The 18,415-nt window shown below is 43.4% G+C and overlaps 1 protein-coding gene across 2 annotated transcripts in view; it reads left to right on the top strand.

Annotated features, from left to right (window-relative positions):
• The window catches only part of LOC122561491 (serine/threonine-protein kinase 33-like), a 103,457-nt gene that overhangs the window by 50,707 nt on the left and 34,335 nt on the right, over positions 1 to 18,415 (top strand). For both annotated transcript variants that reach the window (XM_043713238.1, XM_043713239.1), the window contains exons 3-4: positions 6,368 to 6,481; positions 12,711 to 12,815. In XM_043713238.1, the coding sequence (XP_043569173.1) occupies positions 6,368 to 6,481; positions 12,711 to 12,815 (219 nt within the window). The remainder of the gene's footprint in view (positions 1 to 6,367; positions 6,482 to 12,710; positions 12,816 to 18,415) is intronic.

Here is an 18,415-nt window from a genome sequence, read left to right on the forward strand (position 1 = left end):
TGTTCAGCCTTCTTGCTCTTAAAGCTTTTGTCCACATCCTAAAGAAAGAGTGTTTGATCTACTGAAGCTTCATTATCTAGTGTACAATTTCCCAGGCGTATAATGCAACTATAATTTGAACACTTCTGACAGATTTACCTTAACTGTGTTGCCTAAACAGATTATCTATTGTCACTCCAGAGTTCAGTGTTTCCCCACCGTGCATGAGTGAGTCAATAGGCATAGAAGTGTTATGGATTGAGGGGCTATGGAGATGGTAGTGGTGAGGCTATTTGCATGGGGACACGAAGGGCCAGGAGAGATGGTTGGGGGTCAGTGCAGGACCTGACAGATTGGTATAGCAGAACTCTCCAAGCTTAATTTTCACCAAGTGCCCTTCAGCAGATGATGGTCCACTACATCTGAGGCACAGTGAACCACAAATCATTGTTACATTGGCCCAGCTCCCTGGACGTCACAGAGGACTGATACATGCCCATCACAGCAATGGAGTTGGCAGGTTGTGAACACTGGGTGCAGACTTCTGACCTGCACCAGCCCACAGTCGGTAAAGGAGCTGCTGCAGATTGGAGAGCCCAGGAATGAGGCTGGGAATCCTGGAATTGGGAACCATCACCATTTTTAAAGAAGTCCTGAATTCTCCTGACATGGAGAAAATCCAAGCCTACGCGCACAATGATTGAGTCGCAAAGGGTGGCGCTGGAAAAATACAGTAGGTCAGGCAGCGTCCGAAGATCAGGAAAGTTGACACTTTGGACATAAGCTTTTCATCAGGAATGTGATTCCCAATGAAGTGCTCATGCCCAAAATGTTGATTCTCCTGCTCCTCGGATGCTGCCTAACATGCTGTGCTTTTCCAGTGCCACCCTTGTCAACTCTGACTCTCCAGCATTTGCAGTCCTCACGTTCTCCTAGCCGCACAATGATTGAGTCCAGACTACATGCTCTAGTCTCCATTGACTTAGAGATGAAAGAGTACTGTTGAGTTACAACCAAGAATTCTACTACACAAATGTTTTGGTGCCCTATGCCTGGTTAAAATGCACATAATAAAGGCGATGCTTAAGTAACTGACACCTTAAAATATACTGCTCACCTTCCAAAGATGGAAAACACACCTACATGCGGATATTTTGTGGTCCCACACAACGTATTTTTCAGCAAGTGCATAGCTTTGGCAGCACACCCTCTCCACTTTGAGTGATGCGTGGATCAATGAAAGGTGAGGATGGCAGGATATCAGGGCCAAGAATGTCTCAAATTGTAACTGTGCAGAGTGCCTTTCTTTCCAATGGTTCATCAGATGAATAATGGTCAAGGCTTCACAATATAAAGGACAGACTGTTGGCATGGGTTCTGATATCCTGCCTCTCTGGCGTCCTATTTAGACCACTAATGGTAGGTGCCTCCTGATGGCTGTCTCAGATCTGACTCAGGACAAGAGGAAATTGACCTGAATTACATCAAAACGTCCTACATCATGGCTTCAATCTCTCTCCAAAACTACCTTGCTGTAACCACGGGTCTTCAATAAGAGCTGATTTTATGTGAATTAATGCCTTGTTTTAAAAACATAAGACACATGAAGATAAAGAAAGGGCACTTGATCTGTTGAAACTCCAGTGTTTAGAGTACAGTTTCCCAGTCATTTAATGCAACTATATTTTGAACATTTCTGATATATTTATTTTAACTGACTTACCTGACAGCTTAACAAAGCAATTAAGTTATTCCTTGTTTTACTTTTAGTTACAAAGCTTGATCTTTTAGATTAGATTAATGTTTTAACTCATCCAAATATTGAAATTGCTGACAGTTCTATTTCTTTGAGTTGTGAGTAGAGATTGATGTTTCGTTGTTTTACCTTATAAATGATCGTCTTTCTACCTAAATGGAGTTAGAGGCTATCTTGAGTATTGTGGTTAGTACCCCTATCTACACACACACACACACACACACACACACACACACACACACACACACACACACACACACACACGATATCCCTCCTTCTGTTCTGCCTTTAGAGTGATTTCCAGTTGTACAGTCTCTAGGTCCAGGAGCTTGCTACGTAAATCCACGGTTGTGAATTCCAGGGATAAAGCTCCTCATCTCCAAAGTGCAGTTATGTTGTGGCCTCTGAGGTAGATTTCTCCACCCTGGCTGAACTGGTGTTACTGAGGTGTGCACAGAGGATGTAATATTGTGCTCCAGGTACTAGTGTTCCATTGCCCTCATTCAGTAGGCTGGTTCACTGATGCCTGTATCCACCACATTCTCTCTGGTTCGGTCTTAGATCCATGATATATCCCAACCACTCACTGAAAGCTCCGCATGTTTAGGGTGGTGTGCTTGGGTGCTAGGGTGGACGAAGGGGGCATCTAATCCCTTTGGACTCTGTAGGTGCTGTCGGGTCAGTAATCTGTTGGGCTGTGGAGACGGAAGGGTCCTGTGTTGATATTGTGTGTTTTATTCTGAGGCTGTTTACTATCATTTCTCCCTGTGCTTGCTTGTGCGTGGACTTAGTGCAATTAAATAAATTGTAGGGCTTGCTGAAAGCAACTTGAAAGTTGACATTTTAAAGCACTGAGAATAAGCATTTAGAAACTGGTGTGATATCTGCGCAGGTGAGAGATGGATACATAAGGCCAGCAACAGCGACAATGGATCTGCTGCCATATGGTTAGATGTTCCCTCCAAAGGTTCCCAGGTATTGAGGGTACCCAGGGGAAAGGGGAGATGATAACAGCCACTCAATAGGATTGTCTCAATGATGTCTCCTAATTAGCATAGGAAAATAGGCTCTCTTTCCAATTAAGGATGGCCAGTTGGATCTCAAATCAGGAGGATCAAGCAATCTTTCAGCTTGAGAGCTGTAATAAATGGTAAGAGAAGGAGCATTTCTCATACAGATGCCCAGCTTCCAATGTTTTTAAATTTTGAAGTTAAATCTCCACTCAGGCCCTCACCGCAGAGGGAAGAACCTCTCTACATAGAGGCACCTGTCCTCTCCAGCACCCAGGTAGGGGCAGGGAAGGCCTTGAGGCCAAGAGTGAAGCCATTCTGGTTGGTCTTCCATTGCAAGATGTTGACCTTGACTGGCTGTCGCAGACTGGCCCGGTCCAAGTTGCAGGACTACATGCTGAGGGACGCACTAAAGCTTAGGAAAGACAGGGAGAGACCACCATCTGAGGCTTTTCAGCCAGAGTACAATGGGGGTCCGCTCAATTAGTGGATCTCCTGGTGCCTCAAAAATATGTAAATAGCATCTTGCATAAGTAAGAAATGCCTTGGGTTTGTGGAACTTTCAGGAAGATCAAATTCCAGTATTTGTCTGTTTCTCCATATGCAAAGACTGTACAGAACCAAATTGCTTTAGTGACTAAGTTTGTATAGGATGTGTTTTTTTGTGAATAAAGTATATTTTTGAAATTAAAAAAAAGAAGGCATTGTGACCTGCCATCAAATGCCTGCCTTTAGGCATCAAAACTAGCCTCACTGATCTGTGGGGCTGCAGATCAACCTGAAAACCCCAGCTGGCTTTTGTTAGGTCATAAGCAAGCCTAATATGCAACTTAAATTCACCCTTCTGAAATGGCCACACTGAAAATGGCATCAAGAACTCAGCAAACTGGTCACTGCAGGTATTTTACCACCATGCCTACCACCTCAAATAGGCCTAAACATTCAGCCTGTGGTGTCTGATGCATCTGTGTTCAAGAGCCATTGCACAGGTTGTTTTGTGATAGAGACAGACTCAGCCTTGCTGGATTACCTCTGCCTTGCCTACAAAAATGGTCCTGACCTTCCAGTTGCTTGCCATTTCAATAAACTATCCTGTTCCCATGCTAATACTTCATTTTCTGCTTTGGCACTCTACAGCCTCTAAGACTCACCATGTGCTGAACAAATTCAGAGTATGACCTCTCTCCTCTATTTTGATCACAAACTACTTGCATCTTCCAACACGTCTCATTCATATTGACTTTGCTCTCACCGGATCCATTTTCTTCCCTATGCACCAATCATTAACACTTATTTTATATCTCTCTCACTCCTTTACTATCATTAATATTTTCTTTCTAGAATCATAGAATCCCTACGGTGCTGAAAGAGGCCATTCAGCCCATTGAGCCCTCATCGAGTCTCCAAAGAGCATCCAACATAGACCCACCCTATCCCTATAGCATTGCATTTACCATGGTAAAATCCACAGAGCCTGCACATCTCTGAACACTATGGGCAATTTAGCATGGTCAATCCACCAACCTGTGCATCTTTGGACTGTGGGAGGAATCCAGAGCATTAGAAGGAAACCCACACAGAGACAGGGAGAGAATGTGCAAACTCCATATAGACAGTCAGCCAAGGCTGGAATTGAATATGGGTCCCTGGTGCTGTGAGGCAGCAGTGTTAACCACCGAGCCTTATCTTTTACTCGACCTCACCATCTGTTCCACTCACTCTTCCTCCCTTCTGTCAAACGTATAAAAACTACAATTATGCAGCAGACCTGCTGAGCACTTTCTGTTTTTAATTGACAAAATCTTCCAATGATTTCCTATCACTTTCAGTAGGTGCTGCATATAGCGACCACTCAACTTGATTGTCCTCTCATGATTGTTTGAATGTCTATGTTTTTTTGTGGGGTGGGGGGGGGGGGGGGGTTAGGGTGTCCATGCACCAGAATAATGGTCAATAACACTTAGAGAAGTGCACCACTCTGAGGGAAATATCTTTCTGGTCAATACTTCTTTAAGCTAATTGTTTTGCCCACAATGCCTGAATCTTGTTTGTTTTATATTAAAACACTAACATATGATAAGCTACAATTGACCCAAAACCATTCGTAATCATAACTATACTGTGCAATATCAGAATGCTAAAAGGAAAATCGATCCATACCTCCCAGAAAATAGAATGGCATACATTGAAATAAGGCTCCAATGTTGAGGCAGAATAGAGTGGGATTCATCCAGCACCTAATGCTCACAGAACCTGTCCAAAAGTCTTGTCATACAGAATGCAAGAATAACAAAGGTCCCTTTTGACCTCCAGGATCAATATTTCACACATGAAGGGCAGGGAATTCACCACTGGATTTTATTTTTGAAGTCACACTACTGGGAATGGGGCTCATTCAGTATGTGCAGACACTGGTATTACATGTTTACAATCTCCATGGAGTTTTTTTTTGCTCAGGCGCTCTGCTCGCAGAGGAGTTCCTCATACTAGAGGGAAATTCCATTACACTCTCACGGACATTGTTGAAATATTAACGATCTGTTAGAAATGGATAACAATGGGGATTGGAGAGGTGGTCATGTCGGAGGGTGAGGCAGAGTGATCACTGTCAGAAGGTGATCACTGTCAGAAAGCAATCACTGTCGGAGAGTGAGGGAGAGTGATCACTGTGAGAAGATGATCACTGTCGGTAAGTGATCACTCTCGGAAAGTGAGGGAGAGTAATGAGGGAGGGATGATTATTAGGTGGGGTGGGGTGGTGCAGGAGTTAGCTCTGTTGTGTGGAGGGACTGTCTGAGGTGGGTATTCACACTGAACAAAGAAGTGCCAGTGGAATAATGAACAATCGCGTGAGCAACCTTAGAACTTTCAAAGTCCACAGAAAACAACACTCACTGCCATGGGGAAGGGGGTTTGAATTCCCCTGACCACTGAGAACTGCAAGGGAACAGTTAAGGTTCAGGCATGCTCCTTATTCCTGAGGGAGCTGGGATGAAAACTGTCAGAGAAACCATGAGCTTAGCTCAGCTCTACCGCAAAAGTGTGTGGATGGATTGATTACCACTCCTTAGTATCGATATTTTTAATTGACCTACCACCCGAGGTGTTGTGAGACACCTGTATAATAGGTGGGGCTTCACAGAATCCCTACAGTATGGAAGCAGACCATTCGGCCCAGCAAGTCCACATCCATCCTTTGAAGAACATTCCAGCCAAACCCATACTCCCACCCTTTCCCTGCATTTCCCAAGGCTAACCCACCCAGCCTGCACGCTTTGGGCAATTTAGCAAGGCCAATCCACCTAACCTGCACAACTTTGGACTATGGGAGGATGTGCAAACTCCACACAGCCAGTCACCCAAGGGTAGAATTGAATCAGGGTCCCTGGTCTTGTGAGGCAGCAGTGCTTACCACTGAGCCACCGTGCCAACGAGAACCTAGGCCTCCTGGCTCAGAAATATGTTCATGTATATATATCCTGACTGAATTGTGTTAGTTTGGGTCTCAGTTAAAATATAGGTTACACATGATCTTCATGGCTGTAAGTTTTTTTTAAGGACTGTTGCATGAACTGTCAACTGTCAACTGTCAATCACAACATCTCTTTCAATTGCCTTCCAGCTGATCTATCAGTTTGGACGCAATCTGGGGAAAGGCAGCTTTGGTGTTGTTGTCCAGGCAACACACATCTCCACAGACACAACATGGGCCATCAAGAAACTGAACAAGGAAAAGGTAACATTCTTCCTAAAAGAAATTGAATCCTCCACTCATTTCATGACTCATTAAACTTGGCCTGTGTTGTCTGTGGGGTGGGGAAATGAATGGGGATGTGGAGTAGAGAAAGCTCTCCTCTTCTGAATGATAGAAGGAGAAGTGTGAAGAGAATTCAGATTGATACCCATGTACTGAGCTGCTGCTCCTTGTGTCTGGGCTGTCCAGTTGCCACCGAAGAAACAGTCACCATTCATACCTGGGCCAAGGGAATGTTTAAAAAGTACAGGTAAGGGAAAGTACAGTACTCTACTGTTTATCACCATTTATACTGCAAGAATAATAGGCACAGGATGAATCTGTTAGGCTCAAAGGTTAGAAGAGGGTCATGTAGGATAGGAATTATCTCTTTTGATTCCCATTTCTGCCATTCATAAAATATTATGGGGTAACATGTACTTTTACTGGTGTTTAGTAAGCATAGTGTGGAAGTAGGCCACTCAGCCCTCCTAAGAGAATCCCAACCCTTCCCTGCTAATCTCCACATAATGGGCAATGGACCATAGCCAATTCACCTAACCTGCACATCTTTGGACTTTGGAAGGTAACCAGGGCACCAGGGAGTACATGAAAACTCCCCACAGACAGTTGCCTGAAAGCTGGAATTGAGCCTAGGCCCGTGGTGCTGTGAGGCAGCAGTGCTAACCACCAAGCCACCATGCCATTTTTCAGACTATCAAAAGATTTCAGATATTTTGGGGGAGATTATCTAAGCTCCTCACTGCCACCAACATGAGTTGGAAGATCATAGAGCCCACAGTGCAGCATCATCCAATGCAGTGTAACTCAGCGCCAGCTTTGATGCAGGTGATAGGAAGAATTTCCTGAACAGAATATTTAAACAGCTTTCTGAGTTAACAAGTAGAAAACATGTTCCTTCTTCTTGCTGTTGTGAAAATCCTCTGGAACTTGTGCTCTACGTTTCTGCACAAACTCATGTGAATCCCTTGTTGCCCACCTTCCATATGGTAATGATTACAGCCAGAATTGGAGGAATCTCCAGGTTGGGAGCACTGGCTGCTCAATTTAGTTTGGTCTTTTCATTCCAACAGATATCACAGAACCATAGATTGCTGCAGCATCAAAGGCATATGGATGGGTATACGAATTGGAAGGGTTTAGAGGGATATGGACCAAGTGCTGGACAATTGGACGAGATTAATTTCAGATTTCTGGTCAGCACAGACGAGTTAGACTGAGGGGTCTGTTTCTGTGCTGTATATCACTATGGCTCTCTGACACTATAAAAGAGCTATCCAATTCATTCTGTATCCTCACCCTTTCCCCAAAGTTCTGCAAACATTTGTTCTCAGTTAATTTCCCTTTGAAAAGTTATGATTGAACCTGATCCCACCACACTTTTGGGTATTGTGTTCTGGATCAGAAAAAGTTGTTAATATAGAAATCATCCTCTCATCAAGACTCTGAGCCTTTGCCAATGTATCTTCTGGTCATTTCTTTGGCTATTGGGGACAGTTCTCCTCATTGACTCGAAAAAACCTTTTCAAAAATTTGACCGTCTTTATTTGAATACCCTGTCACCTTCTCCACTGTAAGTGGAATAACACAACCTCTCTAGGTTCTGCACATAACCAAAGTTCTTTATTCTTAAGGCCTTGACATCCTCCTTGAAAATATGGTCCTCAGAACTGACCAAAGAATTGGACCTGGGGTTCAAACAGGGATTTGTAATGTTTAACACAAGGCTTCCTACAATGGGAGCAGGACGCCAACTGGGATCACGGGCTGAAACTTTAGGATTTGGGGTCAGAGGCAGCAATGTAGCACTGATCCCCATCTCTCACTTTCATAGTTTTTCAATCCTCTGCTTTGATAGCCCTTCTCTTTGCCCTTCCCCAGCTTCTTGGTGGTTCCCACAGAGGACTGATGACAATTTTCAAACCTCAAATTTGGGGTTAGACTGAAAAAAAAAGATTCAGGATATTCTTGCTTAGCAGAACACCCTCAACAATTATATTTAATGCTTCTTTCTATACTATCCAAGAATCCCATATGTCTTTCCAACAGCTTTTGTGGCACATCTTGCCTCTTTCAAACATTTGCACATACTAATCGCCTGGTCTCTTTATTCCTACAATGCCATTAACATTGTTTGGCCAATATTGTCTCTCATCATTCATTCAACCGAAATATATCACTTCACAACTTCCTACGTGTAAACATATCTTCAATTCTTCCATTCCATTTCACCAGTCTGCCTTTATGCTTCTGAAGCTGGTTATTAAAAGGTAAAGCCCCCATAATGCTACTAAACCATAGGGCTCCTCTCCATTAGAGAGAGATGACTGATTAAGTAAACCTGATGAGGGTCACCACACCTCAAGTGAGGGGTTTGGTTGGAAAGGAGACTTCTTCATGGCAACCTCAGCCAGTGTGGGAGTTGAACCCACGCGGTGGGTACCCCTCTTCATCACAAACCAGACATCTAGCTTACCGACCCCCTCTGCCTGTATGGTTTACTTCATTTCGGAGTTTCATGTTACCAGCAAACTTTGAAATTACACCCTCAATGTGCGAGCCCAGGCCATCTATAATTTAAAAAAAAAAATCTGGAAAGAAAGCAAGGGAGACTTGAATAAAAATTGAAAGAACTGCAGATGCTGTAAATCAGAAATAAAAATAGAGATTGCAGGAAAAGCTCAGCAGATCTGGCAACTCTGTTCTGACCCGAAACAGTAACTCTGATTTCTTTCCGCAGATGCTACCAGACTCGCTGAGCTTTTCCAGCAATCTCTACTTTTGTCTCAAGGGAGATCTGTACCCTGCTTTGCATGGTGTCATAGAGATGTATAGTATGGAAACAGAGTATTTGGTCAAACCCATCCATGCTGACCAGATATCCCAAATTAATCTAGTCCCATTTGCCAGCATTTGGCCCATATCCCTCTAAACCCTTCGTATCATATACCCATCCAGATGCCTTCTAAATGTTGTAATTGTACCAGCCTCCACCACTTCCTCTGGCAGCATATTCCATACATGCACCACCCTCTGTGTGAAAACATTGCCCCTCAGATCCCTTTTAAATCTTGCCCCTCTCATCTTAAACCTATGCCCTCTAGTTTTGGACTCCCCCACCCTGGGGAAAAGGCCAAGTCCCCATCCATGCCCCTCATGATTTTATAAACCTCTCTAAGGTCACCTCTCAGCCTCTGATATTCCAGGGAAAATAGCCCTAGTCTATTCAGCCTCTCCCCATAGCTTAATACTCTCCAAACCTGGCAACATCCTAGTAAATCTTTTCTGAACCCTTTCACGTTTCCCAGCATCTTTTCTATAGCAGGGAGACCAGAATTGTTGGGATGAGATGAAGTCATGGGATCATTTTTATCCTCAAAGCAGACAGGACCACAATTTGACTGAAAACTGACATCTCTAACCGTGCAGCCCTCCCTCAGGACTCCATTGATGTGTCATTCTCAGGATCAGCCATAAATTCTAACCTTGCTCTCAATGCCAATAACCCAAGAACTAATTCTTTAAAAAGATCTCAATTATATTTTCAGCTCTCAAGAGTGGGGTGTCGAAATCACAACTCTCTGATTCAGAGGCAAAACCACCAGTGTTAACACAGAATAACACAAGCGTTACAGCACAGAATGAAGCCACTCAGCCCATTTATATCTGTGCTAGCTCTCCAAAGGAGCAATTCAACTCATGCTATTCCCTGACATCTTCCTGTAGCCCCACACATCTTCCTTTTCAGATAATAATTCACCTCCCTCTTGAATGTCTCAGTTGAATCTGGCTCCACAACACTAACTGTGTTTTGATTTGCTTATTTTCTCTGCGGCACAGTGGCAACCACTGCTGCCTCACAGCGCCAGAGATCCCGGGTTCAATTCTTGCCTTGGGCAACTGTCTGTGTGGAGTTTGCACATTCTCTCCGTGTCTGCGTGAGTTTCCTCCGGGTGCTCCAGTTTCCTCCCACAGTCCAAAGATGTTCAGGTCAGGTGAATTGGCCATGGCAAATTGCCCATAGTGTTAGGTGAAGGGGTAAATGTAGGGGAATGGATCTGGATGGGTTGCTCTTCAGCGGGTTGATGTGGACTTGTTGGGCCGAAGGGCCTGTTTCCGCACTGTATGTAATCTAATCTTAAAATGGCACCAGAGAGTAGTGATGCTAAACAACACTCATGACAATAAATAAATCAAATCAAATCTCAGGCAGTGCACTCCAGGTCTTGCTGTGTGAAAATATTTCTTCTTTTGCCAAATACTTTAAGTCTGTGCCCTCTCAAAGTCGATCCTTCCATCAGTTGGAATAGTTTTCCCTATCTACTCTGTCTGAAGATGTCCGTGATTTTGAATATCTCTTACCAAATTCCCTTTCAACCTTTTCATTTCCACTCTATATGTAGAACTAAAGTTCTTCCTTCCTGTGCCAGTGTTATCACCTACATTTAATAACTTAACGATTAATTCAAACATATCAATAAGGTGTAAGAGCAGGCTTGCTCAACCCTTCAAGCCTATTCCGTTATTCAATAAGACCATGGCCAATCTGCTTTTAACCTCAACTCTACATTCCAGCACATCCCTGATAATCTTTCATCTCTTTGGTCACTGAGAATCTATCTACACTTACCTTAAACATACTTAAATATTCAGCATCTAGAGTCACAGAGGCAAAACGACGTTGGTAGCATGGTAGCCCAATGGTCAGCACTGTTGCCTTCCAGAGCCAAGGACTTGGGTTCAATTCCAGCCTTGGGTGACTGTCTGTGTGGAGTTTGCACATTCTCCCTGTATGTGTATGAGGTTTCCTCTCACAGTCCAAAGATGTGTAGGTTAGGTGAATTGGCCATGCTGAATTGCCTGTGGTATCCAGGGATGTGTAGGTTAGGTGCCTTAATCAGGAGTAAATGTAGGGGGATGGGTTACTCTTTACAGGGTCAGTGTCGACTTGTTGGGCCAAAGGGCTTGTTTCCACACTGTAGGGATTTTAATTCTACATCACAGAAACAGACCCTTTGGTTGGCCTATGCCAACCAAATATCCCAACCTAATCTAGTCCCATTTGTTAACACTTGGCCTAGTGGGCAGCATGGTGGCACAGTGGTTAGCACTGCTGTCTCACAGCGCCAGAGACCCGGGTTCAACTCCCGCCTCAGGCGACTCTCTGTGTGGAGTTTGCACATTCTCCCCGTGCCTGCGTGGGTTTCCTCCGGGTGCTCCGGTTTCCTCCCACAATCCAAAGATGTGCAGGTTAGGTGAATTGGCCATGCTAAATTGCCTGTAGTGTTAGCTGAAGGGATAAATGTAGGAGAATGGGTCTGGGTAGTATACGCTTTGGCGGGTCGGTATGGACTTGTTGGGCCGAAGGGCCTGTTTCCACACTGTAAGTAATCTAATCTAATCAAAAAAAGTGCCAAAGATTCTCAACTCTCTGAAAAACATTATTTTTCCTCATCATGGTCTTAAACGGACAGCCAGTTATTTCTAAACTATGACTCCTCGGTCTAAGTTCTCCCATGAGGAACATGCTTTCAATGTCAACCCAGTCAAGTCCCCTCGGGATATATATATGTTTCAATTAAATCAAGACTCGTAATATGCCAGAGGGATTAGTCAGTGAGTCTGAATTGTATCGAAAAAGTATGGATGTTTGAGTATGTCAAACTTATTCAATCTATTTAGCAATCATCTACTTGGCTTCCCATTTCCCTGCCCCTTGGTTGCCACTCCTGGTCATAGAATATTATGTGGTAGCATGCAATCTGTACTTTTGCTCAGTATTTGATGTTCCAATATTTCTTCAACACTATCAAAATATTTCAGATACTTTGTGGGAGATTATCTGCATTCTTTATTGTCACCAGCATGTGTTGGAGGCTCATGGATCCCACACCCAAAATTCTAAATCATCCAGGTACCCATTACTCAGTGCCAGTTTTGATGCCAGGGTCAATGAATTATCGAACAGTCAACAAGTCACAGATCTGCACACTTGGCACCAATACATAATGCTTCCAGCAGGAGGCACTGGATAGCATTCACAGGGAGAAACTCTAACATATTTGAATTGTAGGCATCCAAACATCAACTGCACTGCCCCTCCAGTTACCAGACCAGAAAATGAAAAGTTCCTTTCTGTGTGTTGTATCTAAATGATTTGCTGTGATATTTGCTGCAGAGGTTGAACAAAACTCCCATCTTCTCATTTCAGGCTGGGAGCCATGCTGTGAAAATGCTGGAGAGGGAGATTGCCATCTTGAAGATGGTGAACCATGAACATATCATTAAACTAGAAGAAGTTTATGAAACAACAAAGGTAATGGCTTTCTAGATAAGTACTTAGGAAAACTTGAGCTTTGTATAATATTTACTCAGTACATTCCTCTTGATTGCCATTAATGTTTCTTGTGGTATTGCAACTTGTTTTCATATGTGCCACCCTGAGGGGTCTATCTGCCCTTCATTGATTGATCTTCCTGAAAGGTGAACAGAGGTGGGTGATGGCAGGATTAACAATATACAGACAGAGGGTATGTAATTCAGTTTACTATAAATTGCATAATTAAATTAAACCTGGTGAACATGATGAACCCATGCTTCTAGCTCCAAATGACATGCTTTTGGCTCCACTCAATGTATAGCTTATTCCTTCTTTTCATAGCAGTTGCTTCAGTAGTGAGCTTCAGTTTCTCATCTCACAATATTCAGGATTTACTTACTCATAACTGGGTGCATGCATGAGGTGGATAATACCAGGTGTGTTACAAGGATAGCATGTCTCATTTCCACTCTTTGCATCAGAAGTTATTCTAAATTGATGACCACCCACATCAATGGTTACTTTGGACTCAGTTTATAACATAACCCCTGTTTTTGGAGAGGTTCCTTGAGGCATTGAAAGTTGATTTATACGCTGACATCCACGGTATTAAAGGGTGAGAAAATTCCGGTTTTTAAAAATATTAATTCATGGGATGAGGGTGTCGTTGGTTAGGCCAGAATTTATTGCCTAACCCTAATTGACCAGATGGCAGTTTAGAGTCAACCATAGTGCTCTGGTTCTGAAATCACATTTAGGCCAGACCAGGTAAGGATGGCAGATTTCGTTCCATAAAAGACATTAATGAACCAGTTGGGATTTTCCTGACAATTGACATTGGCTTCATGATCAGCATTAGACTCTTCATTCCAGATTTATTTTATCAGATTCAAATTCCACCATTTGCGATGGTGGGATTCAAACCTGGGTCCCCAGAACTTTATCTGGGTCTCTGGATTAACAATCCAGTGATGATATCACTATGGTATCACCTTCCTGATACGCCCCAAATTGGCTCCCAGGTGAAGGGAAAGAGGCCACCTGCCTGGAGATAGCCTCCTATGAGGAAACCAGAGGCCTAATACTCCAGGCAGGCTTAGAGGTTTGCCTCAACTGAACTGGAACCACAGTCAGCTCTGGAGGGGTTCAAATCCTCCAATGGTATTTGGGATGATGAAGGCATTTTTTATGTTAAAGTTAAAACCGTTGGAGAGAGAGAATGCTACTCCCTCGTTCATCTGCAAAGGCATTCTATTGACTTCCTATTCACAGAATCACAGAATTATCATGGAGCAGCAGGAGTCCATTTGGCCCATCATGTTTGCACCAGCAATGGCACACTAGCTGCCAGAACTCACTTCCTGCCTTTACTTAGACAGCAAGTGCTATTTTGATCAGGAATTGGCCAATTTGAAGAAAACCATTGCTGAGTGACTGTTCCCAACACAGTGCTTGTTTCTACTAACATTAAACTTCCCGCTTTGCCATCCTCCACGTGGAATCCATTTTGTGTGAAAATTCAGAATGGTGTTTAGCACCACATTGCATTGTTTCAAATCCTGCTTTTCTCAGAGGAATCAAGTTTAATTACTTGAATTTAAATTCACTTGAGAAAACCTTCAATTTACTTGGGGGTAAATGCTGGGGATATACTACAGATTTCCCAACAGCCAGTGGGAGATAGAGGACAGATTATGTAGGCATATTTTGGAAAGATGTAAAACCAGCAGAGTTGTTGCGGTGGGTGTTTTTAACTTCCCCTATATTGACTGGGCTTGGATGGGGCAAAATTTGTTAGCATTCCTGATGAAGGGCTTTTGCCCGAAACATCGATTTTCCTGCTCCTCGGATGCTGCCTGACCTGCTGCGATTTTCCTGCACTACTCTAACCTTGACTTTAATCTCCAGCATCTGCAGTACCCACTTTCGTCAGAATTTGTAAGGACCATTCAGGAGGGTTTCTTGACAGAGTATGTAAACAGTCCAACCAGGGAAGGGGTTATACTGGGAGAAAGTGAGGACTACGGATGCTGGAGATCAGAGTCAAAAAGTGTGGTGCTGGAAAAGGAGCAGGGCAATTGACATTTCAAGCATAAGCTCTTCATCAGGAAGGGGTTAAATTGTACCTGGTTTTGGGAAATGGGCCTGGCCAAGTGAGTGAAGTTTAAGGGGGGAAGCATTTCAGGAGCAGTGACCATAATACTGTGAGTTTTAAGATACCAATGGAGAGGGATAACAATGTGAATGTGATAAATTAGGGAAAGGCAAACTACAACAACATTGGAATGATTTGGAGATGCTGATGTTGGACTGGGGTGTACAAAGTTAAAAATCACACAACACCAGGTTATAGTCCAACAGGTTTAATTGGACTCAGCGCTCTGAAAGCTAATGCTTCCAATTAAACCTGTTGGACTATAACCTGGTGTTGTGTGATTTTTAACTTTGTACAACAATATTAGGCAAGATCTCAAGAATTTTGATTGGAGGTGGCTGTTTGAAGTAAATCTACATTGGACATGTGAGAGTATTTCAAATGGCAACTGATAAGAGTTCGGGAGCGGTACATTCCTGCGAGAATGAAGGATGCCTGAACCTTGGATGACCCGGAATGTTATGACCTTGGTCAAAAAGAAAAAGAAAGCATACGTAAGGTCTAAGAGAATGGGAATGGGAATTGAAGTCCTTGAAGTATATAAGGAAAGTAGCAAAGAACATAAACAAGGAATTAGAAGGGCTAAAATGGGTCACAAAAAGTCATTAGCAAACAGGATTAAGGAGAACCCCAAGGTTTCGTATAACAATATAAAAAGCAAGAGAGTAGCCGGGGAAAGGGTTGGTTCACTCGACAAAGGAGGGATTCTATGTGTGGAGCCAAAAGAGATAGGTGAGGTCTTAAATGAATACTTTGTGTTGGTATTCACCAAAGACAAGGAATTGGTGGAGGATGATCTCAGGGAAGGGAGTGTGGAATTTCTAAGCCAAGTTGCTATTACAAAGGAAGAGGTGTTAAAAAATATGTAGGTAGATACATCCCTGGGTCCTGATGGGATATATCTCAGAGTATTTAGGTGGCCAGGATATCAAATTGCTGGAGCATTGACAAATAATTTTGTATCCTCTTTGGCCACAGGTGAGGTCCCAGGGGACTGGAGAATAGCCAATGTTGTCCCATTGTTTAAGAAGGGTAGCAGGGATAATCCAGGAAATTACAGCCCTGTAAGCCTCACATCAGTGGCAGCGAAATGTTTGGAAAAGATTCTCAGGGACAAGATGCATTTAGATGCAAATAGACTTAATATTGATAAACAGCATGGTTTTGTGCACAGGAGGGAGTGTCTCACTAACGTGAACAAGATTTTTGAGGAGGTAACGAAGATGATTGATGAGGGAAAAGTGGTTGATGTTGTCTACATGGACTTCAGTAAAGCCTTTGACAAGGTCCCTCATGATAGGCTAGTATGAAAGGTGAAGTCACATGGTATCAGGGTGAGCTGGCACAATGGATACAGAACTGGATTAGTCATAGGCAACACAGGATAGTGGTGCAAGGATGCTTTTCGGTATGGAGGGCTGTGACTAGTGGTGTTCCACAGGGATCAGTGCTGAGACCTCTGCTGTTTGTGGTCTACATTAATGATCTGGAAGAAAACGTAGCTGGTAAAATCAGTACGTTTGTGGATTATTAAAAGATTGATGGAGTTACACATAGTGAGGAGGATTGTCAGAGGATACAGCAGGATATGGATCAGCTGGAGGTATGGGCAGAAAAATGGCAGATGGAGTTTAATCTGGACAAATGTGAGGTGATGCATTTTGGAAGGTCAAGGTGGAAATTATGCAGTGAATGGCAGAACCTTTCTGAGTATTAATATGCAGAGAGATCTTGGTGTGCAGGCCCACAGATCACTGAAGGTGTCAGCGCAGGTAGATAAGGTAGTAATTTAGGCCTATGGCATGCTTGCCTTCATTGGAAGGAGCATTGAGTATAAGGATAGACAAGTTATGCTGCAGCTTTATAGAACTTTAGTTAGGCCACACCTGGAATATTGCATACAGTTCTGGTCACCACACTACCAGAAGGATATGGATGCTTTGGAGAGGGTGCAGAAAAGGTTTATCAGGATGTTGCACGGTAAGGGGAATTTTAGCTATGAAGAAAGGTTGGATAGACTGGGTTTGTTTTCACTGGGAACACAGGAGGTTGAAGGGCGACCTGATAGAAGTTTATAAAATTGTGAATGGCGTGGATAGAGTGGAAAGTATGAGGCTTTTCCCCAGAGTTGGGGGCGTTGGTCAATTACTAGGGGACACAGGTTCAAGGTGTGAGTTGGGGGGGGGGAGGAGGAGTTTAGAAGAGATGTGTGATGCAAGTTTTTCACACAATGTGTGGTGAGTGCCTGGAACACGCTGCCAGAGGAGGTGGTGGAAGCAGACACAATAGCAGCAGTCAGGAAAAACCTGGACGAGTATGTGAATAGGAAGGGAACAGAGGGATATGGATTCTGTAAATGAAGACAATTTTATATGGAGGGGCAAAATGTGTCAGCGCAGGCTTGGAGGACTGAAGTATTGTTCTTTGTTCTACTTGAGAATCAATTAAATAAAAGGGGGATGCATTTGAGGAGTAACTCATTGTTTTGCCCTAAACATGGCAACATATCAATCATTTATGATGTTTTGCTGCTGAGAATATAGATGGCAGGTTTGAAACAGCATAGTAACTTCAAATTTTACTGGTTTTCCTGAAATTGGCCAATTGCTGATCAAAGGTAGCACTTAGTAGCTAAGGACAGTTATCAAGCTTGTGCAACTGCTGTGCCATTAGCTGGTGCAGACGTGATAGGCTATTTGTCTAGTCATATGCATGAAGTCCTGCCCCTGATGTTACAGCATCATAGATGCAGTGTTCCTTTTCAAGGCTTCCACAGCGATGTATGTTAGCACCTCACCTATACATTTCAATCATGCACAACTCAGATGATGAGATAGAGAGCCATACATTCAGTTTTGATAAGAATACAACAGTAGGTGACATTGTAAGCTGTGAAGATGGGAGCATTCAATTACAAGGAGATCTGGGTACTCTTCATATAATGTTGCTCCATTATGTACTATTTCAAATGAAGTTTGTTTTCTTTATAGGACGATATGGAGAGGCTGAATAGGCTGGGACTATTTTCTTTGGAGTATCAGATGCTAAGGGGTGACCTTATAGAGGTTTATAAAATCATGAAGAGCATGGATACAGTGAATAGCCAAGGTCTTTTCCCCAAGGCAGGAGATAGGTTTAAGGTGAGAGGGGAAATATATAAAAGAGACCTAAGGAGCAACTTTTTTCACACAGAGGGTGGGCAGGAGTCCTGGTTGAAGAAGTAGGCGCGGAGGCGAAGGCGGCGGAAGAAATGCTCAATGTCTCGCCGTGTATTGAATTCGTTAATCCGGGAGCATAGGGGGATGAAGGTGAGGCCTCTGCTGAGGACTGATCTTTCATCCTCAGAGAGGGGGAGGTCTGGAGGGATGGTCAAAATACGGCAGGGCTAGAAGCTAGGACCTGGTGTGGGACTGGAGCTGGGAGCGGGGGCGGGGTTAGGCAT

The sequence above is a fragment of the Chiloscyllium plagiosum genome, chromosome 23 (assembly GCF_004010195.1).
Source record: "Chiloscyllium plagiosum isolate BGI_BamShark_2017 chromosome 23, ASM401019v2, whole genome shotgun sequence".
NCBI classification, from domain to species: Eukaryota; Metazoa; Chordata; class Chondrichthyes; order Orectolobiformes; family Hemiscylliidae; genus Chiloscyllium; species Chiloscyllium plagiosum.